The sequence below is a fragment of the Vanacampus margaritifer genome, chromosome 4, assembly GCF_051991255.1.
Source record: "Vanacampus margaritifer isolate UIUO_Vmar chromosome 4, RoL_Vmar_1.0, whole genome shotgun sequence".
NCBI lineage: Eukaryota > Metazoa > Chordata > Actinopteri > Syngnathiformes > Syngnathidae > Vanacampus > Vanacampus margaritifer.
This window is the reverse complement of record NC_135435.1, coordinates 15402251-15425664: the sequence shown is the minus strand read 5'-3', so window position 1 is coordinate 15425664 and position 23414 is coordinate 15402251. Positions and strand designations below refer to the sequence as shown.

Here is a 23414-nt window from a genome sequence, read left to right as displayed (position 1 = left end):
CGAGAACCAATCGTTAAGATGATCCACCCGGAAAACGCAGTGACAAAAGATTCTTGAATTCACCTTTAAGGAAGTCTTTTGTGCTTTTGCTGCTATCTGAGAGAAAAAGACTCACGGAAGTGTCCACACCTTTCAGTATGACGCAACTCTTGTGTGGAATCGCCTCCTAATTCTGTAGCTGGTGAGTCTACCTTATTTTTTAAATGTATAGAAAAATAATTGTTGTTTTCTGTCCTTAATCACCTCAGTGCTTGTATTCCTTCATTATGGGAATGTATAATAAATGTAAAAAACATTTAATGTAGCTTTTTTTCTCTCTCATCAAGTTATCCTTTGTTGAGTTGCTCAAAACAAGAGGCGCAGTTGATCAAACTCCTCGAGCCACAAACCCCGACGAGCCAACGCAGCCCAAAAACTCTTAATGAACGCGAGGATCGCAGCCAAATAAAAGAATAATAAAGGCGTCTAAAGCTTAACAAGTTTGCCTTTGTTCTTCCACTCCACCCACTAGAATTTGGCTGAGTGAAAGCAGGCTGTTCTGAGGGCAGCTCGGAGAGTTCCATGCCCATCGGCCTTCAATCACATGGGATGTCTGAGTTTGACAGTATAAAGTATTTCTTGGAGAACAAAATAAGACCCCTAAGCAATGGTGGATGAGCTGTTAGTAAGCACGGGGTCCGCAGGGAGGGAGACTAAGCGCGATAGCTCACTGTACACAAGCGTTGGTTAGGGATGATACAATGGGCCAGGAAAAGAAAACATTATGGGATGCCGCAATACTCGTACATTCTTACTTTGACAGAGGCACATTGGATGGCTATCGTTTGTGGCGTTCAACAACCTGATGCAAATGGCAGGGAAAGTTGAGAGTGATGAAAAAACATGAAATGTATCAGCTGAATTGAGGCGATTGGACTCTTCTTGGTTGTTCAGCTTTAATTCTCTTAGGCAACGAAAATAAAGTGCGCTGTGAGAGTTCAGCCATTTTTTCCCCTCCATATTCAAGTCTTAAGTTTTCTCATGATCTGTCGCAGTATCTATGACAGGCCATTGGGGGAAAAGTCCCTGAGCCATGCGGGAGTGTTAATTTTGTCAGCCATTTTTAAATTTATGGTAGTCTCAGGTTTAGGGCAGTTTCAATCACGCTTGTTAGTTTTTAGCATAATTAGTCAATCTCACCCCGCTTTTATTTAGTCGACTACAAATCTAGCATTTTAGTCTTTATTTTATCCATCCATCCATTTTCTTGACCGCTTATTCCTCACAAGGGTCACGGGGGTGCTGGAGCCTATCCCAGCTGGCTTTGGGCAGTAGGGGGGGTACACCCTGAACTGGTTGCCAGCCAATCGCAGGGCACACAGAGATGAACAACCATTTACACCTATGGACAATTTAGAGTGTTCAATTGTTTTTGAAACGTGGGAGGAAACCGGACTAGCCGGAGAAAATCCACACAGGCGCGGGGAGAACATGCAAACTCCACCCAGGAAGGCCGAAGCCCGGACTCGATCTCACGTCCTCTGAACTGGGAGGCGGGCGTGCTAACCAGTCAGCCACATGGCACGGTCTTTATTTTTAGTCCTAGAAAACATAATTTTATTCATCTAGTTTTAGTCAACAAAAAGTGTCAACGTGTTGGTCTAGTTTTAGTCAGGGCAATCATTTTACCCCTGTATATTTTTTTGACAGCAGATAATGTTGAACATTTCAAATCGAAAACTATTTCACATACAGTTTTCTCTTATCTCTAACTTCACACGCAATTACAGTAAGTCAACAAGTGGCTACCATTGATCCATGCTGCAAGCTAGTGAATTAGCCAGCATTAGTTAGCGGTCGGATTAACATCATTGTTGAAATGTTATAGCCGTTGGGTTAATGTTACGTTATAACTATAATTTACTTTATTTATTTATTTTTTAACCTTTCACCGTGAATCCACCTACTCGCAGAGGTGGGCAATCTCGGTCCTCGAGGGCCGGAGTCCTGCAGGTTTTGTAGGTTTCTCACTTCCAACACAAGCTGATTCCAATCAACAGGATCGTTATCAGGCTTATGCAGAGCTTGCTGATGAGCTGATCATATATCAGCTGTGTTGGAGAAGGGCAACACGCAAAACCTGCAGGACTGCGGCCCTCGATGCCCACCTCTGATCCTGTCTGTCCCGTGTTGCATGTTGCACTCGCTAGCTGCAGATTTGAAAGGGGAGGTGTCACTGTGTGTCACATGACAGTGTCATATGATAGATTAGCAGAGCCAAGGTTTTACAAAATCATATAAAATGTGTCTCTTTTTTGTTTGTGAACTAAAATATCCATATATTTTAGTCCAGTTTTTATTAAGTGAAGTACATTTCCGACTTGTCTTCAATAATCGAGAAACATGCATACTGATTTAGTCCCAGTTATTGTTTATTAATAATGGTTTTAGTCCAGTGAAAAATGTGTGTTGACAAAATTATTTTTGTTTAGTTTCGTTGACAAAAACACTAACGTGCGGTTTATCACAACCGCAAGTATGGTTGATAAGTGAGTCATCCCATTGGTTCACTATAAACATGGAGGGATTAATTGCAACCCTTCGCTAAGAGGACATTATTGGTTTCCACCCTGGTTAAATCAATAAGCAGTAATATGTCTAACATAGCAGTCGATGTGCTATGCTTAAGATGTCGTGGGAAACTAAAGAATACCAATAATTGTTGATAATAGGTCCAATTTCCCCAAGCAATGATCAACACTCAAACAATCAGCTATAATACATGTTTAATAACTTGAATTATTCAATCTGGAAAATGTGTTGTGAAAGAAAACAGCAACAATTAGAACTCTGAAATGAGTACTTCACAGTGTGAGCATTCTTTTGCCATGGCAGCGTCTCGCCATACGTGCCTTTTCAGATTACTGCTTCCTTGACATGTGCGGGACATCACTAACTTTCTGTCACTATGTCAGGTCGAGCTAAGAGTCAAACACACGCAAGGAGTAATTCTGTAATGGGGGTCTGTCTCTCGTTGCTACAACCGTTGATGAACGTGATGAACATAAAACCAGTGATTCTCAAAGTGTGACACTAGGACCTCTAGTGGTACATGAGCTCCCTCTGGTGGTACGCAAAAGCATCACTGCCTCAGTAAAGTTCACTCCATTTTTTAAAAATTATTTTAAAACATTTTTGTGATTATTTAATGTACATTATTTTGTTAGTAATGTCAGAAAACACAAGGCATTACCGTATTTTGTTATCACTCATGATGGTGGTACTTGAAGATCGAAGTATTTTTTTAGGTGATACTTGGTCAAAAACGTTTGAGAACAACTGACATAAACAATGTACAGTGGCATATTGAATAGGGCTTGCGGTAGGTCTATATTTGAAATGAAATTCCCTTTTTGGCAGAAAATAACATTCAAGATAAATTGTTAGCATGTTTTAAACATTGTTGCCTTAGTAATGTGGATCCTTGAGTTTGGCAAAAAGAAAATTTGAAAGGCGCTCATTGTAATGCAACTTCATATATCGACATAATGACATACTGTAAGTGGCCTGTGAGTTCACATAAGGTTTCCTACGAGTCCAACTTCAAAATTGTGCAGCAGTTGATCAAATTCTATATCTTAAACCACCATTTATGTTTTATGATCTTTTTCGAAGCACAACAAAAATTTAAATGTGCCTGTAAAATCATTATTATGATATATATTTTTTTACATTTATAATTAATGAGTTTAATTTTGACCACATTTTAAATGAATTACATGAATGAGAAGGGACTTTCCCCTTTAATATGTTTACCACCACTATCAAAGTGCCTCTGGTGTCGTCAGTATATTAAAATGTGTATCCTTCATTTTATACCATTTCCTTCCCACTGGAAGTACGACCACAATATGATTTTGTCATATGTGCCATATGCTGCTCTGCTAATTAAAACACTGTGTGTACACACACTTATTATACACTATGTAATAATTAATAATTTTTTGAAAATCAAATGATTTTATTTTGCCACAACACGTTATTTGATAAAGCAAGTCATTTTGACCATGTATATTCTATTTTCACAATCATGTTGACTATTCAAGTGTCCCTGAAATTGCTGTCCACCCTGTCATGTTGGGGTAACTAACAAACTCTCTGATGTTTCCGGAATTTTGTCTTCCCTCAATTGAGGCTGAAACAGCAGATAGTAGCTGCAGAATAAAGATTTGCATTCATTTTTTTGTAATGTTCCTCATGTGTGTGGATGGATGTTGTCACGCTTAACATGTCCACTCTGTCATAGTGAAAAGTCAATTGATATAAAAACCTTTCCGAAATTCGAAATACTTTTGTTAAACTGTACACAGTCAGCCTGATAGTAAATCATGTTGCGAATTGAAGGTCCAACATGTGCACATTAACTCATTCACTGCCATTGACAGCTATAGACGTCAAAAATTCATTTAAACTATTTCTATTAGTTTAACATTTTTTTCTACTTTTGCTAACAAGAGTATGAAAACCTAAGAAAAAACAGATATAAAATTTGTGATTAATCATTAGCTAACTAGTGAAGTTGTGATTAATTACATTTAAAAAATAATAATCGCCTGACTGGCCTAATTTAAAAAATATATATAAAAAATAAGGGCCGTTTAATCGTAATTAATCGTACGATAATTTTATATCTGTTATAAATGTACAATAAAAAAATTCTAGGTTTTCATGAAAAAAATGAATGAAATTAAAAAATGTTAAACTAATAGAAATAGTTTACATGAATTGTTGACATCTATAGTCATCAATGGCAGTGAATGAGTTAATCGCTAACATTAGCCTAAAATGTCCACCCTGTCAGCAAGTTCACATATTTTGATGTTTATATGTACAATAGATTGTCTTTTCTTTTCTTTTTTAAATAGAAATAAAAATCTATATACATTCCTAACAATTTAACATCTGCTAATACAATGAGTCTGATGAATTTCAATAAAAAAAATTGCTTTTGGGGTCAAATTGGGAAGTCTCAAAGACACCTCTTGGTAATATCTGATGTTGACGCAATAAATACATTTTAATTAACCAGATCAGAAAAAATTCTACTTTATTTCAACGCAACAGGATTCATGACAATAGAAACGTGCTCAGTATGTTTGATTAAAATAAGCCATAGTTTGCCCATGTCTTCTTTAAACATTGTGGAAAGAAAAGCAGGACGTCGCTGCCTTGTTTCAATTTCAGTCATAAACCACATGTGGGCCTTAACACTAGAGGGTGGGATGTTTTTGGGGGGTGGGTGGGGGCTTTACCTTTGAAAATTCAATCAAGTGAAGGCCGTCTCCTGCTGGGTGACAGGGGGCTGAAGTTTCCATCGGGCTTGCTGTGCACCTAATGCAGCCTTGGATTGTAATTGCGTCCCAGAAGGCTCTTCATTTACAGGCAACAAAACCCATGCAGGAGCGACAAGACAAGAAAATGTCTCCTTCTCCGCACTGCAGCAGTTAATTAAAACAGCTCTTGATTCCTTGATGTTGTCTCAACAGTCTCACTTGTTCTCTTGCGGGTATTACATTTCGTGGCTGTTGGGCAAAATCCTTGCATCTCCAAAATCACTACTTCTCAGGAAATCTAAAAAAAAAAAAAAACACACAAAAACATCTCGCTTGAGTTAACATCATATATTGTTGTAACACCACAACATAAATTTGCTAATATATTAAAAAATATGTTTAGTACTTCATAAATGCAAATGTGCTCACTTACCTTCATGGCTGAAGCGCTCTTTTCTGTTCTGAAGCATACAGCAACCCATTTTTAACAAAACCTGACTACATCCCATTATTGTCTGATTGTTTTTGTTTTTTTAATAAAACCAAACTTTATTCTAACTTCAGGCGACATAATGCTGCACCGTGCACGGCTCCTGCAGAATGAGCAAGTGGCAGCGTGTTACAATACATCTCAGACCGTTGAAGTGTTCAAATGGATTTGTTCAAAAGCTATATTCAACACTTAAAATTGGTCAGCAATGTCTACCGATAACATGAAAACAGGCTCAGGTTATTAGTTAAGGAAAGTAAACAAAATAATGAAAGGTGACAAAACATTTTTGCAAATAAAAAAGAGTGCGAAAAAAAAAAACAATAACTGAAACTACATTACACTAAAATTAACTATTATAGCGAACAAGTCCTTTGCTGTAGTCATTCTCAATTATAGTCATACATAAGCTTTTAAGGTTAATTAATATATTAATTTCACCTTACTATATTGATGTTGATTTGCTTCTTCCTTCCTCTTTTAATGTACAACTTCATTTTATTTTTATTTCTGTTTGATTTGATTAGTTGTTCTTGTGCTATTTTTACACGTTTGAAATAAAGAGTTATAATAACTTTTAAAAATATATATGTTTGTAATGCTCTGTACATTTCAAGAGTTTATTCATTCATTCACTGTATGTTGTGATGCTTCTTTGTAATCTATTAAACCATAGTAGCATTGTTATGCGCTGCTCTTGTTGCACTTCAAAAATACCCTGTATAAAAAACTAAAACTAATAATAAAGCTACTATAAAATTAACCAAAATAAAATATATAAAATAAAATAAAAACTAAGAACTAAAAAAAAAACTATAACCCTGAAGCAGAAAAATAGTATTTAATTGTGGAAAAATACAAAATTGACCATATTTGGACAAGCAGTGTGTGCACGTGCATGTTCGTTCCTAATCCTTCCTTCAAATCATGTTGTGCGACATCTTGACTTGAGGTGTGGCAGACGAGCCAATTGAAGAGGTGTGGCCTTCCGCCCTAATCCTCGGCTTTCTATCCCGGCCGCCCCCACAGGCCATCTTAATTCCCTCCATCATTACAGGGGGACTCCTTACGGGGAGCTTTGGGAAAAGGTGACTGCTGACGATGTCATTCACACCGACTATTTCCAAATGTCAGCCCGTAAGCTCACGATTGGCTCATTACAGTTGGCGCAGTCCATTTGATCCTCGCTTTCGCCTGCCATTCTCAATCAAGTCCAGTGGGAGAAATGGGAGGAGGCGGCCCCCTCATAATCATGCTTATTTGCATGAGCGCAAGCTAGAGACAGTTAATCAGGGGACAACAAGGAAAGGCTGCCGGGAGAAAGACAATTTGAAGGAATGAGGAATGGCAAACGCACCAGCATTTTTTTTTTCCTTGCTAGTTAAGAGGTATCAGTCGCGAGACATCAAGAAATGTCAGCGCGCCACATAGCATCATGCAGGCTTTTTGCTCAACAGTCTTCTGACCTGACGATTTACATAGAGTCCCACACATGATCCACCACCCACATAAAGGCGAGCACTTCATCTAAAGCGCATTGGCGTCTTTTTCAGCTGAGGGGCTTCAAAGGCAAACATCACTCATGTAGATGTGTGACATCTTGGCGGGGGGGATGACGGACTGAGGCTTTTTGGCTCTCTCTCTGATCTGCTTCACTCACTCACCTCCACGTCGTTATCGCATGACAACAACTAGAGTAACCATTTGACTTTATTGTGACCATAACAGCTGTAGTCCGACACTAGATAACAAATAAAGCACCTAATTATGAATTATCTTGCAATCATTTCACACATTTCTTAATTCATTATTTTGGGCAATGCTACACTTTTTTTCCCCAGAAGCCAAGTTTCATTTGTTGCTATCTGGCGGAATATTCGCAACTCAAAAATATGAAAAAAAATCTAAAAACACACACCATCTTGCTTGAGTTGCCATCACTGCATCGTTCCAAGTTGGTACAGTAGACCCCTGCAGGACTGGACTGGCCATCTGGGATAAAGGGCAGATGCCCGGTGGGCTGGCCTCTTTTGGAGCCGATGCAGTGATTTTTAAATATTATTTTCCTACATTTTACCCCAAGAGACTGGGCCACAATTTAGAGGGATTAGTCTGGTAATCCAGTTTGAATATAGATCACAAACTGAAAAATCATCAGGAAACATCAGTGGTAGAACTACATGTTAGGCAGGAGGGACCGATGCACCTAAGTCAAAATGTGAGGGCCGATGCCCCTGGTATTTGCGGGGGGGTTAGGGACCAGGCCGGCATGTGACTTGCAGAAATATCCTTATAACTGATGCACATCCATTTTAGATGTTTTGAAAATAAAGAATTCCAACAGTGCCCCCAAATACTTTTTTGTAGAGGAATTCCTCTTTTTGGGGGGGGTTGAAAACACATATTGATCATTTATCGGCATTTCCAGAACAATTTTTTGGGGTTAATTTCACCACCCCACCCCTTCCCCTTCAATATACAGTAGTTAGTCATTTGGAAATGACTTTTTACGTCAATTTTACTCCCGGTCACTATCCCCCCAAAAAGGGGGGAAATTGGCTGAAAAAAATGGCTAAAATGGCTGATATGTCCATGATGCAACTGTCATGATAACACCATTCCCCAAGCTTCGGTCCTGCCTCTTTTTATGGTTATGATTTAAGTTATGATTGGATAGTAACAGCCAGTCAGCATGTAATCTGCCCAACTCCTGATTGGTTGACTTTGACAATTGTAAGGGGGATCCCAAAGTTGAGCGTGAGTGAGAGGGTGGGAGCACGCGAATAAAACCATTTTGAGTGAGCACGTGGGGGGCGGGGAGAATGAAAATGTGACTTTAATGCAAAATAACGAGTCTGCAAAAAACAAACTTTTGCGCCCACAAAACAAATTCTTGTAGGCTCAATACACATTTTTGTGCTCAAAATTTCACATTTCGTTCTCATGATTCTGGCACAATTCTAACATGATGACAGAGTGTGTTGCTGTGATGCCAGACAATGCATCAAATAAGGACAGGATTTAGCTAGCGGAGTGATTTCCGAGTACTAGCAGCAATAGACCAACCACTAGTAAAACCATTTATACTTTTTCTTGGTAAGCTATAAGCAACCACTTCCAAATATGGGCGAGCACCATCCCTTCACGCAGCCTGTAGTGAACACCAAAAAAGCAAGTGCAGTGTGAAAAGGCCTTGAATCAGCAATGCTTGATCTTGAGACGCTTAGGATAACTCAAACCACCTTGGATTATAAAAAATAGCAACATTTATTGTTCCATTTCACATCAATGATTGAAAGTCCGTCTGTTAATGTCCATGTAAAAAAAAAAAAACTACGAAAAAGAAAAGACAAAAGGCCAGTTCATCTGGATCACTGCAAGTTGAGTTTGCGCATGTCACATTACCAACAACATACAAAAATGAATGTGGAAAACAACTTTTGAGTGTGAAAATAACATTGTTGACGCTTAATCTGATGTGGAGGTGTTGCAATGCTATTTCATATTGCAGGGGGAAAAAGGAGGCAGGTAAACTGCCCAAGTACATTGTGAATAGTACTTAAGTGTGTGGAGGAGCTCTTTATGACAACATGGGACGTGGTCAAAACAAGGGCTAGAATCTACATCATTAGACAAATAAAGACATTTAAATGGATGTGCCGCCCCTAATGCCCACAAGGACATGGTATTTTTTGTCTTTTTTTACAATTATTGTAGTCAATATACAGTAAGCTCATACTGTAGCCATCCAATATTTTTCACTGAAGCTCTTCCAAAAAAAAAAAAAAAACTTTAGACGGGTTTTGCCTTATACAAGTTCTCTCCCTAGTGGCCTATACATGAACTGCAAGTGTGTTTACAAATGGCTGCGGCGTGCCCGCACCGTGGATGGCCCCTCCCAGTAGATCCTTCACAATCCAAATCGGGAAGGGGTGCGTCGGGGTGTCATGGGGGCCTCTTCTCGTCTCCCCGGCGTGCATATTCTCAACGACCTAAAGCGGAGGAAAGACAGAAGTTATGCATTTACACCTTGACCAATGAGCAAGAAGAGGAAGAGGTGCGAGGATGACTGCAAGAGTGGCCCGAGAAAGATACATGAGCGCATGATGCCATCAGGGAGCGATGAGGGTGAAAGGAGGAGAAGGATGAAGCCTCACTCTGAGAGCGTCATCCATCTTCTTTAATCACAGACGCTTGACAAGCTCACACACACGAGCCTCTTCTCATGAGACTTTAATAGAATTCCACAGAACAAAAGCCATGAGGAGAACAAAAACATTTGCTACTAAAATGCATGTCATTGAAATGTATCACCCCCCCTCAAATTCAGTATACTGCAACTACACGGCTAAATACTTGAAACGTATCCACCCATCCATTTTATTAAGGTCAAAGGTGAGCAGAAGCCTATCCCGGATGACTTTGGGTGAGACTGGACTGGTCGACAGCCAATTGCAACCGCCGCTATTTGAGAAAATTCATGAGTAATAGACTCCATCCCAAAAAGTGTTGTAATTCCCCATAAATGCCACAAGATGGCAGCAAAGCACTTTTTTTCCTTTTAGTCACAGCTATGTTCTCACGAAATAACGCTCTTCCCCAAAGTTCAACATAGTTGCTTGCCACCATGAGACCACCAGATGGTGCCAAAGCAATATTCTTATATTAGACATGTTTTTGGACCCATTTTCAATTAAGTGGTCCAAAAATGATTATTTACTGAGGACAAATTATGATTTTTTGTCATCTAGCTATGCCAACGTACAGTGGCATGCTGAACTAATCCTCTTCCATTACATGCCAGAAGGTACAATTCACCCGTTTATCCACATTTTGTCATTCATAGAGCACAATAAGTCAAACAGGCGCAGATTTCACACTGAAGTGAAATTGTGAGCAAATTAAGATTGTCCTTATTTTATAATATCAGCCAATCGAAATAAATGCCATTTTAATGCAACTCATATACACACACACACACACACACACATATTCTGTAGACATACATATATGCAGATGTTTAAATATTAGGGTTGTAAGTCGATTTTTAATCTGAATTAATAGGATGACTTCTATAGCTATTCTACTGGCAATTAATTGGAAATTAATCACACATTTTATATCTGTTATAAAATGTACTTTAGGAATAACATATTTTTTCAAGTTTTTCATACTCTTAATTGACAAAAAAGTGGACAAATATGGCTACCAAATACAAATATGGCTGTATCTATTATATTATATTATTAATAATAATATTTGTATATTATATTTGAAGTTAAGACATTTGCCGTTACAATCCGTATGAAACATTGAGTCAATAGATTTGTGTTGACTGTTGAGGTATTTTATCTGCCACTAGGTGGCATTAGTGTTTCACGTTGGATGTTGGTGACAGGAACAGTACATTTTTCTTAGAAAAATTAGCATTTGGAACATGAAGGAACTCATGGACACCAGGCCATTTTGTTCATTGTAAACTAGTCACCAGTCCCCACAAATATATATTATTATCACAATTATTATTGCCAAATTGTGTTACAGTGACTCCTTTAAACAATGTTGTATGTAAAATAAAGCATGAACAATGTTTTTACATCAACTGGATTTAAATTGTATTTAATGCAATTTAAGGCCTTAATTTTAGCCAAATCCATTGAATGACTCAATGGTGTGCGGTGGGATTGTTATTGTAAAAAAATAAAAAATAATACATGTGCCTTGGCACAATGAATGTTAGGAAAGCAGTTTAAGGAACTCAACTCTCCACTACATACGCCCAGTTCCTCTGTAGTGGGCATGAACACCCAAAGCAAAAGGAGTGTGTCACTCAGCCAGTTGATGTGAAGTGTGCTGGTGGTCAGCAGCAGTCGGATGGTGAAGGCGTACAAAGAAATTAGGAGGTGGTCACAATGAAGGCTTTCGAGACCACAGCCATTATCACACATCCCACTTGCTGCCTCAATCTCATTCTAATCCCTTTTCTCCAGTGTGATTATTTTCCACAGATTTCACACCCATGTGCTCACACAAATGTAGATAAACCGGTGTTTTAATTAACAATAAAGTTAGTTTTTAAATCTGTCGTTAAAAGCGTATTTCTTTCTGTAAAAGCTCGGGAATGAGTGTGAAATTAATTTGGGGGTCTAATTTGAAAATGAAGGTTCCCCCGCTTTTCTGCGGACCAATTTAAATTGCTGCAGTAATGGGGGTCAGCCAGGAGTCAATATTATTTCTTTTTGTCTCGTCTGCGGGGACCAGAGGTGAGAAAAGCTCATCATGAAGAGTGAGAGAGTTGGAGAAGAGGGAGGGGCGGAGATACGGGCTGGCGGCGAGGTGGCCAAATGAAACGCTTCTATCTGTGTGTTGCATAAAGAATGGAGAGGTGAGTTGTGGGGGGGGGGGGGGCGAGGGGGTGGGGGGGGTCACGCAAAAGCACTGTTGAGGAGGAGGAAGCGTCGGCCACTTACTTGACGTTGCCGGTGTTCTTCCTCTCATTTTCCTCGCGACGGCTTCGGAGCTGCTCCTCCGCAAACACCATCTCTTCCTCCATGTTGTTGATTTCCTCCTTGGCACGCCGACGGTTTTCCTGAAGGTGATGCATGCCAGATGAGGAACAATTGGGAGCATTGATAGGGGGGGATACAAGATGGTCAATGTAGTAAATAATTGAGCAAATATATAAATAAATTAGGGGTGTTAAAATTGGTGTGTTAATTTTGAGTTAATTTAAAGTTCCTTTAACGGCACAAATTTTCTAACGCGCGATTAATGGCCGCCCCGTACTTGGAAAGCCTGTACTGGGGGAATTTCAGTCACATGTGCACGTCAAAATTTAGCAGCAATAAATGTAATAATAATGCATATATTTGTGGAGACTGGGCTCAAGTTGTATTTTACAATTTTAAAAATGTGCAGAATTTCACAAGTTACTTCATGTTAAAAATTAGATAGCTCCTAATATGAGAGGGAAAATGCACTGAGCTGTCAGTCTTAAAAATGCAATTATGCCATCTAGTGGCAGAAATATGACCTCAACACAAATCAATCTACTTTTTTTTTTTACAGTACATCTTTTTAATTTTAACTTAATTTTATGAATTATTATGAAATGACTGTATCAATGACTAAAAGATGCAGCCATATTGCTATTAGTTTAATATTTTTCCCACTTTTTATGTTAACAAGAGTATGAAAACTTTTATTGTACATTTAGAACAGACATAAATATTGCGATTAATTATTAGTTCATTATTGAAGTCATGCGATTAATTACGATTACAAATTTTAATCACCTGACACCCCTAAAATAAATATAAATAATACAGGTATAATAAATAAGTAAATATCATTTGAGGTTTTGAAAATGAAGATTTTTGAAGCAATTTACACTATAGATCAGGGTTCGAAGTCCAGAGTCCTGCAAGTTTGAGATGTTTCCGCCTACCAACACACCCGATACTAAAGATCAGGATCGTTATCAGGCATGCTGATGAGCTGATTATATGAATCAGGTGTGCTAGTGGGCGGAAACATCTAAAACCAGCAGTACTCTGGACCTCGAGGACTGGAATGTGTGAACCCCTGCCATATATGAACTTGAAAGTGGCTAGCGCAAACACACGATTGACAAATCAGAGGCAGTTACGAAACCCCACCTGTCTGCTTCTCCCAGCGTGTTTGATGCTATAAAACATGGGCCCCAGTTCGGCCAGCCACTCGCCATCCACTGCAGTTACACACTGCATGTACTCCTACAAGACAAAGCAAGGAGTTAAAAAAAACAACATCGGCGATGAGAAAGGCTTTTCCTCCATGTCGGTGGTGGTTGTGTCGTTCCGAGGTTTCACCTTGGTAGTCATGACAAGCTCATGGTAGATGATGTAGTCGGGAGTGTATCCCATACCAAACAGGGAGCTGGTCGGGTGAAGGTGACACGGCATGCCTGTCCTCACGTTCACATATTCACCAATGCCCTGGGAGCAGATATGCTTTAGATTAATTATGTGCAAAGTTTTCAACTCCCTCAGACCTTAAAGCTTTCCATGGCATGTTTTATCACCATCGTTATGTGGCTGTAAACGTGCCACTACTCCATACATGTGAAATGCTACCGGAGCAAACAAGAGCAATACCTTGAGCTTGGCAGCCTGGTGGAAGTAAGCGGCGCAGATGCACTTCCTGATGATGTCCCAGTCTGAACCGCAGGACATTAAGTTCATCCTCTGCTGCACCATGATGTCTTTTAACTGAGAGCGCACCTCACGCACCTGGCACAACACATCATAGGTTCACTTTAGCATACTTCACATAATTGTCCTATAGGCTATAGTGGCGCTTCTTTTTGAGGAAGTAGCTAAAAAAAACACTCAATTAAAACCTCAAATGATGAAACGTCAGCTCGTAATACAAATCTTCCAAACAAATAGCACATCATGTTAGCATGTGAGGTCAGTGTGCATCCATTAACCTTGCGCATGGCCTTGGTGTGAATGAAGTGATCGTTGCACCAAATGCTGGAGTAATTGTTGTTTTTCCACTGCGTGTAGACGTTAAGGTAGGTCAGGTGGTCACTCTCCGGCACGGAGAACTTCTCCCGGACCTGGTCGCTCTCCTCCTCACGGCCCTGCAGATACACAAACACACACAGCATATTCATATATTATTAAGTAGTCTCTTATATGTGTTTAAATTGTATTAGATTACAATAAAGCCCAGCATTCAAAAACAATATAATCACTATAAAAGATAACAATATCGAAACAAGATCGAAATGCTGGATGAATGTCACAAATATGCGTCCCAATCATTTGAAAGAATGAGGATGACATCAGCGCAATTCATTGCCACATAATTCATCAAGTACAAAAATCTGTTATTTTAAAAAGTTTGGGATCAGAAATATATATCAAATAGAATACTAGCAAAACTTCTCAGGCAATTTTACCTAATAGATTTGTTGTCAAGCCAACACTTAAAATTGGTGAATAATGAGTAAAAAAAATAGAAGATGACGTGCAGACGGAGCAATAATATCGATTTGTGCAAAAATATCAAACGTCAAACCTTGGGTCTGTAAAAGATGGCCGGCACAGACAGCATGGAAACGATGATGAGGATGTCGGCACTGCAGCCCATGTCGCAGGACACAATTAGCATCTTGGACAACGCCGGATCGAGGGGGAACTCCACCATCATTCGGCCTGTTGGCGTCAAAGAACCTGAAAGCACACGTGATTATGTCATACGTAAAGAATAATTAAGTGTGTCACATGTGAGCATGTATAAGAAGATGATTTATAAGCTTCTTTTCCATCAAACGCTTGCTAGCATGAGGAGAAGCCAGCATGAAGACACATATTTTTCTGTCAGTGTACAAGGGGATGAACTACTGACAGTTTAGAATACTCGAGGGTAGGGAGAAGGAGCAAGATCAAAAAACTTTGCCAGCTCCGATTTGAATGATTAGACGACAGCGTCTAAGAAGCTTACACTGAGGGAGAAGCAGAGCAGCCGGTTTAGGGCAGGTAAGACTTAATCAGAGATAATCTGCTGTTAACACACCATACAGGGAATCATCAAAAGTCCCTTCTTATCCTCAAATCCTTAAATCCTTGGAATGCGGTTGAGGATGAGATAGAAGTGAGGCTCGACCGGTAGAATGAAACATTGGATCGGTTACCAGGCAATTAATAGCTCATCCAGCAAAGCATGATAAAATGCATAGTACAGTTACAAATCTTCATTTTGTTCTCAAAAACACATCTAAAAATGTAAATTAAGACATTCTTAAATTGTCAAAATACCTTAAGGACGGACAGGACACAAATTGGAAAAAGGAAGGGGATTCAATGCAGTATTTGTTGGAGGTAATCTGGAAAGTTGCCACTAGATGCCACTAAATCTCTTTCTTCACCTTTTTTCAATTAAGAACATTAAACCTAGGCAATTACAACCCCCCACAACCCCTTTCACGCACCAGTGTTATCGAGCGCTCCCAGGATCCAAAGCTGGTACATGGAGTTGAGCATATTGTCTTCGGGGGGCGGGTCCATAAAGTGGAAAAGGAGTAAATCCTGAACACCCAGCGACTTCAGCAACAGAACCACATTGGCCAGGTTGGTCCTCTGAATCTCTGGTATGGTGGTGGTCAGCATCTCATTCTTATAAGCACTCTGAGTGTAGAGCCTGAGTGGAAACACATGGTTGAATATATGATTAACAAATCCAAATCACAACTTTTCAGTGCGGACAAAACAAATAGAATACCTGTAACACTGCCCTGGTCCTGTACGACCTGCTCTACCCGAACGCTGGTTCGCATTTGCCTGGCTGATGGGATATACTTGCAGGGCATCCATTCCAATGCGAGGATTGAACACCTGCTCACAGATGCGTAAAACAACTTATAACAACAAGCCTTATTACATGGGAGGAATACTGCTTGAAGAGTATGGTTACCTTAAGTTTGCAGTATCCAGCATCCACAACAAACATGATACCATCCACAGTGAGGGAAGTCTCTGCTATGTTCGTAGCAACGATACATTTCCGAACACCATCTGGGGCCTGAGAGAGTGAAGAAAAACAACGGCGGTGACCGTGCTTAATCACTAGTCTCCATTGCACCAACACATAAGGAAAAATGAAAAGAAACCTTCTGGAAAATTTTGGCCTGCAGGTCAGAGGGCAGCTGGGAGTAAATGGGTAGCACAGCCAGAGCAGGAGCATTGTCCAACTCTTCCAGTCGCTCCACGATCTGATCTGATGTTACCTACGACGACAACAGATATACATTATATAAATCTGAAAGATTATTATTATCTAACACAACTTCCAATTAGTGGCCACAATATTAAATACACCTGATCCAATTCAGGTGTATGGAAAATTCTGCCTTTACAAAGTGTAGTTTTTCATTCCAGAGTTACATATTAATCTAACAACATGATTGGTGTTCCTTACATGATTTTCATCATCAAAATTATGACAAAAACAATCCTGAAATATTTCACTCTGTGTGCAGCAAATCTATATAAAATTCCCTTTTTGATCTGAACTATTGAAATAAATAGTTATCCACAATATTGTAATCCGTTTTTTGAGATGCACTTCTATATAGTTGCCTTGTCTGTCACCTCAATATCCTCCTGACCCGGCATGAAGATGAGGATGTCTCCAATCAAGCCACTGAGGTGGATCTGCAGGGCCTGTTTCACTGCTGCCTCCACGTAGTCTTCCTGAGGAGTCTAAACGGCACAATTTTTTTTTTTAAATCACAAAAAACATGACAATCAATCTTCAATGTACATTTTATAGAACAAAGGCAAAACTCAAAACCATACATACCTTGCTAAATAAAATGTCCACTGGAAATGTTCGTCCTGGAATGTGGAATATAGGTACGTTGCCGAAAAATGCTGCAAATTTGTCCGAGTCCATTGTTGCTGATGTAACAATGAGCTTCAAGTCTGTGCGACGAGAAACAACCTGGTAGAAAAGAGAAAAGAAAAGAAATGAATCATGACTTCCGCATGTGTTGGAAACCAAGCAATCGTGGCAAAAGGGAACGAACCTCACGGAGCAGACCAAACAGCACATCAGTGTTCAATGAGCGTTCGTGAGCCTCGTCCATGATGACGGCGCTGTAGTGGTCCAGGTCCGACTCCCTCAGTGACTCTCTGAGCAGGATACCGTCCGTCATGTACTTGATCATCGTTTTCTCACATGTGCAGTCCTCAAAACGAATTGCATAGCCCACCTGCGGGACACAAAATAATCATTTCTATGAGTTTCAATCTGCTATAACACAATTCCAAAATACATCCATAAATGCATTTAGAGGATTTATTGTTATATTCCTAATACTATGTATTATTTATATACAGTTTCTAATTGCAGCATGGAGTTTGGCCCACCCTTCCCCTCGCCAGCTTATGAAGTGCAGCACCGTTTGCGCGAGCCGTGCACGCTTATAACTCTTTGCATGCCAGCATGTATGTGACCTCGTTCTCTATGTGGCGTGCGACTCAAAATATACAGCAGAGTGCAAGATGAATTTCTCTTGAAGGAATTAATGTTTTTTTTTTAAATGACAAATTAAAATACCTTGAGTATTTCTGGCTTCTTCCACTAGGTGGCAGTGTTCTCTTGCTTATGAAACATTAAATGTCCTTCTCCATACTGCATTTCCTCATTATCCCTATTCCAGTAGTGGGTGAGCTTTTTTTTTGGGGGGGGGGGGGGGGGTCACAGCTGACCTTGAGTGAAAGTCCATCCTATCTGAATCAACTCCACTTATCAAAGTCAGGCGTGGCCTTTCTATCCACACCTCAAAGTCGACAAGGCGTACACATCACATAAATGCCGTCTAGTTAGGCTAGTTTGCCATCACCTCTTCTCCTAGGTTGGTGCCTATCTCCTCGCTGACCCTCTTGGCCACACTCATGGCGGCCACTCTGCGGGGCTGAGTACAGCCCACCATGCCGTAGCTGGTGTAGCCATCCTCATGGAGGTACTGCGTTAGCTGAGTGGTTTTCCCACTACCTGTTTCGCCAACAACAATCACAATGCTGTTGTCCCTGTGGGAGTCAGAAAGACATATTGGTCAGATAACTTCAGTAGAAGAACTGAACCAATGAATAAAGTGTCTTTGAATGCGTGTGTACCTTATGATGTTAAGAAGCTGCTGCCTCACAGCAAAGATAGGCAGGTACTGTCTCTGCTCCAGAAAGCTTTTCTTCTTGGCAAACTCACTGCTGGCAACGCTCTTCTCTTTCATGTGATCTGCAAACTTTTGCTCCGCTCTATAAAATCAAGTGAAAAGAAGATCTCATTACAACTGGTTGAATAAATGGAGATTACGCTTCTGCAAGTAAGACATGGTCTCTGCATTACGGAAGGCCAAAAAGACCCACTTGTAGTCTACTTTGCCATCCTCGCCAACCTTTTGGCCTCCGGCATCGTCTTCTTTCTTCTGGATGCCCATGATGTCCCCCAGCTTAGTGCCGGCCAGTTCCCAATGTTTGTGCTGTGCCTGAAAGCATATTTAAGTATTGTGACGCTGATTAAAACATCATCATCTTCATTATAATAAATAAGCAACCAATATAATAATGAGATGCATTCTAGCCTTAAAATTTTTTGTTAGCAGGCTACCTTTTTGCGTTCTTTCTGCTCACGGTGTTTACGAACAAGCTGACTACCCTTGCGGGAGATGATGGCCATGTCCGAGGTGGCGTCTTTCACAGGGATGATAGGTTCTGGCTGTGATGACAACGCAAACAAGTTGAAGCCAAAAAGTTTCAATAACTAGCTCGTTTTCATGTTGTGAAGCTAAGCCAATCTTGCTTTACCTGTTTGGTGAACACTATTCTTCCATCCAGGAAGGGAGGGACCAAATTGTGGACCAGCAAGTGAACCTTCGTAGCATTGTCCTCCTCAAAGTCTTCGTCCACCTCCAACCTCTGCACCACGCCACTTGTCAACATTCGGTTGGTCTCCCATCGCTCATTGTCCTTTGAACAGGGAAACATCATCTGTTAGCAAGACATAGCTAAATACACACGCGCACAATTCAGACTGTTAATTAACCTCATTGATTTGACGTTTCTGGGCGGATATTCGTTTCTGAGTCTGCTTCTGAAGAATCTGCTCTCTTTTCTTGACATATTCCTCAGATGTAGTAGTGAAAGGGTTGTGGAACTCATCATAGCCTTCGTCCATCATGTACCAGTCTCTGTCAGCTTGCTGCAAAAAGTAGATAAATCAGAATTACAGATAGAAACAGATATATATAGATCAGGGATGCACTGATACTGTACGGCTGTACTCATACTAAAAAAAATGTTGTGATGCTACGACACCAATATCACAAGCCAGACAGCCGTGTGGCAATGGTGTGATGATGCATCACTTCAGTCTTGAAGTTTTATTTTATTTCGCTTTATTTTAGAACTAAAATACCTTGTGTTAGAGGTTAAGGCAATATTGTTAGAAAACATACAGATCTGATGGATGTTAAAATGTTAGTAATGACATGTTACTCTAAAAAGTAAAAAGTATTATAAGTGAGACTTACGACATGTTCAAGAAATGTTTGTGTTTTTGAAAAATGTTATTTGATTATAATGAAGCACATTTTCACCAAAATGGAAAGACAAAACGACATTACCAGGAATATATGGCATTATACTTGGTGTTGTTGCGTACTTAAAAGGTACTCATAAAGTGGTCTCAGGGCATCCCTAATAATGATAATGTCAATAAACCAACCTTCTGATCTTCTTCCCACTGCTCTTTTTCATCCTCGTTGTCAAATGAAATTCCAGTCCCACCGTCCTTTTTACCTACAATAATCAAAGTAAGGTATTGCTAGGGAAAATTGGTTTGGAAGGCACTCATTTACCATAATATTGCATTTTCAATCTATTAACGATATTGGGGCATGAACATTTGTTACCTTTTCCTTGGGATAAACGAGGTGTGGAACCTAAATGCTTCCTGTCATTGGCCCACTCATTGTACTTGTAGGTTGGGGTGGGGAGGGGTGTGTCGTCAGCGTAACGACCTCTCACTGACCTGGAGTCACAGCAGCGATGACAATGCAAAAGATTTAGGCATCATGTGATAACAATCCTAACCCAAGTGTTAAAATGTCACAAGATTCATTATGACCACCACATCAAATATATATTTAAGATGGTACTTGCTAAAGTCATTGTATATTTCAAATTAATTGTTCACCTGTCTCTTCTCTCGCTCTCACGGCCAGTGTGCCGACTCCGCTCAGAGCGGTCCGATTCTTTTGCAGAGGGCGCAGGGGAGGGAGACTCCCAGTGGGAATGCCGTGAACTAGCATAACCACTGTCGTCTTCTTCCCAGTTGGAGCGAGATGGTGTAGAACCATCTGTTTAAAAAAAAATATTCATTTGTTTTTAGCATGTAGTTTATAATGAGGAGGCTAATCATTTTAGTCATTTGAGGCTTGTGAATGGAATTTATAAGCCAGTAACTGTATACTCAAAATTGCATGGCGTATTGCATTTTTCTACTGTCAAAAAATACACCAGTATAATTGTTGACAGTGCGATACAGAAAAGCCAGATGGACTTCAAGGTCAAATGAATGCTCATGTACTGTAGCTTTCCGTAATCATATGTATGCTACAATTTTGCACACATCTAGTGTGAAAAAAATAAAAATAAAAAACCTCTTGGACGCTGTTGTGGCGTTTGTGGTTCATCCCGCCTGCTACCCCGACTGATGCGATCCGACCAGCCATCTCTCTGTGAGCGCTCACTCCGCTCGCTACGGTGCGAACGCTCCGAGCGGCTGATGTTGTTGTCCACTCGGGCATCTTGGAAGAATAAAGAATGTTAGCATCACAGCTGAAAGCTGAGAATCAGCTACAAAAACAATACAACATCTCTTTGTAATCACCTCTTTCACTCCGTCGATCTCTGCCCTTATCTTTATCTCGGTTCTTGTCATCCTTGGAGGAGATGTAGACGCCTTGCTCACGTCTGTCTTTTTCTCTCTGCTCGTGTCGGCGACGGAACTCCTCGCTGACTCCTCCGGGACTGGAGGGTGTCTCTGAGCCACTGGAACGGTACTTCCTGCTGGCGTGGCGAAAAGAAAAAGATTACAGATACACATTTGATGTTCAAAGTTTTCCAAAATATTATTTTGCTCATTTCAGATTAATTAATTTCAAATTCTCACAAGAATATCCATGTTTTACAAGGTGACTATTTCCTTCATTAAAAATTATGCAAAACCATGAGACAAAGGGTCTCATGTTTAACTATGCCAGTATGTGCTGTGTGCACTTACTTCTCTTTTTTATCCTGTCCATTCTTCTCATCATCTTCATCATCATCATCAGAGCCTGAATCACTTTTGCTCTCTTCCCAGTCCTTGTATGAGGAAACCCTGGATTTTTTTCTGGCTCCGTCATCGCCACTTGCGTCACTTTGTTCCTTATTCTCTCGCTCTTTCCTTTTCTGGGCCGCCAGCAGATCCAAGCCCAACAGAGAGGTGCGTGGGGTAGGAGCACGGAAAACATGATGCTCTGCAGCGGCGCTCTTCTTTTTGACTATCAGTCCTCCAACTTGGACTTTTGAATCAGTCCCCTCCAATCTATGCATTGAATCATCGTCATCCATTATCTGCGAGAGAAATGTATATGTTTATAAAAGGTATTGCATACGGTGTAGTCGACGTTAAATTATATATGACATTTTAATTTATACAGTTAACGACAGCAGTCCAACATGAAACTTAACTTACCAAAGCGTGGCGAATGCCTGCTAGCTGGTTAGCTACCTGCCGTGACAGAGAAGAACGTCAAATACTCAAAGCGTGCTTCTTTGCGGCTGAATTCATGTAGCTCACACATAAAATTAGAGGGGGAAACTGGGGTTGTTTAAAAAAAATCCACAAACCTGCGTGGTGGCTGCGAGATAAACAATTATTTTGACAGCACGTTCATCAACCGAACGTAACTGTTTACAGACAAGGAAGCCGCCATTGCTATCCCTTCTTCTTCTGCTACTAGAATGTGGGCAGACTGCGCACGTTTAGAACATTGCTGCCCCTCAGTGAGGGGGCCCTACTGAGCACCCAGTGCTTCGCTCTAAAGTTCTTTAACACTCTTTTGAAGCTCAACGGCCCAATTAATTCAAGGACAATTAAGCCACTACAAATCAAAACAATGAGTACACTTGAAAAGACCGTCTTCTGTCAACTGCAAATGTTGGAAAAGAACACTACAATTATAATAATAATAATAATAATAATAATAAAAATAATATATGCTATGTAACAACGTGATCACAGCGTGCATGACGTCGCTCACGTTTGTGACAAGCTGAGTTTGAACACAAACGAACAACTGCGGTTCTTCCGTCTGTTGGCAAGTAGCACATAGAGAAGGCGATTCAACTCTAACGTCCATAGAGTGTTCTTCTTCTTCTCCCCATATCTCATCCGGGATGCAGTCTTCGCCGAGTGGACATCAGTGGCTAAAACGGCATCCAGTTGTTTAACCTGCATCCTACCAATACTACTATTTAATTTCCTTTAATATCGACATTGGCCCAACAAGAACCCCACACCGTACCCATTTATCGCCAATCTGTAAATCATTATAATCATTTAATTTACAATATCTAGCCGTGCCCTACTTCCATCCTGCTTACATAAGCAGCCACATTTCATTTGAAGTCATTTTTTATCACTTTATTTATTATGAACGGGTCAATGTCAGGTTAAGACAACAGCCAAATAAATGGAAGAGGAGATTTAGTTGCAGATCTACATATAATCCGACATTGCTATCCCAGTATGAAAGGGTTGACACAAAGGTAAAACAAACAAAGCTTTAGTTAAATAATCACTGACAACATTGAAAAGTCAAGTCATCTTTAGTGAGTGAGGTCAAGCGTAAAACACTAAGTGAAAGGTTACGACTTAAGTTTATAGGGGAACATGCCTTGAATATTTTAAAAGGGTGGGATCGGTGTTACCTACAAAAAACTATGTTATAGGTGAAAGGTTACAACTTAAATTTATAGGGGAACGTGCCTTGAATATTTAAAAAAAAAAAAAAA

At 40.1% G+C, this 23414-nt stretch overlaps 1 protein-coding gene across 2 annotated transcripts; it reads right to left on the bottom strand.

Annotated features, from left to right (window-relative positions):
• Positions 1-8609: 8609 nt before the first annotated feature.
• On the bottom strand, positions 8610-22490 carry dhx38 (DEAH (Asp-Glu-Ala-His) box polypeptide 38). 2 transcript variants are annotated; one of them, XM_077564326.1, is made up of 28 exons: positions 22248-22488; positions 22093-22128; positions 21637-21971; positions 21244-21422; positions 21014-21160; positions 20548-20710; positions 20264-20382; positions 20077-20150; positions 19396-19551; positions 19158-19319; positions 18961-19068; positions 18720-18838; positions 18471-18608; positions 18197-18383; positions 17378-17563; positions 17152-17292; positions 16941-17051; positions 16460-16576; positions 16264-16371; positions 16072-16184; positions 15782-15990; positions 14869-15023; positions 14273-14428; positions 13938-14072; positions 13653-13778; positions 13461-13556; positions 12273-12391; positions 8610-9794 (listed from the first exon to the last, which is right to left on the bottom strand). In XM_077564326.1, exons 3-28 carry the CDS (start codon positions 21966-21968, stop codon positions 9713-9715), a joined length of 3738 nt encoding a protein of 1245 aa, XP_077420452.1. In that variant the 5' UTR covers positions 21969-21971; positions 22093-22128; positions 22248-22488; the 3' UTR covers positions 8610-9712. The 2 variants fall into 2 exon arrangements, with proteins under 2 accessions (XP_077420452.1, XP_077420453.1); XM_077564327.1 differs by having other exon boundaries at positions 21244-21419; positions 22093-22490.
• Positions 22491-23414: the final 924 nt, after the last annotated feature.

Bases quoted from the DNA above. Each gene is read 5' to 3' on its own strand.
- dhx38 (XM_077564326.1), bottom strand. From the start codon at position 21,968: ATGGATGACGATGATTCAATGCATAGATTGGAGGGGACTGATTCAAAA. The intron at 20,711-21,013 runs GTTTTTTATTTT...TTTTTTAAACAG, and splicing joins GCCACAACAGCGTCCAAGAG to ATGGTTCTACACCATCTCGC. The intron at 19,069-19,157 runs GTAAAGCAAGAT...TTGTCATCACAG, and splicing joins GAATAGTGTTCACCAAACAG to CCAGAACCTATCATCCCTGT.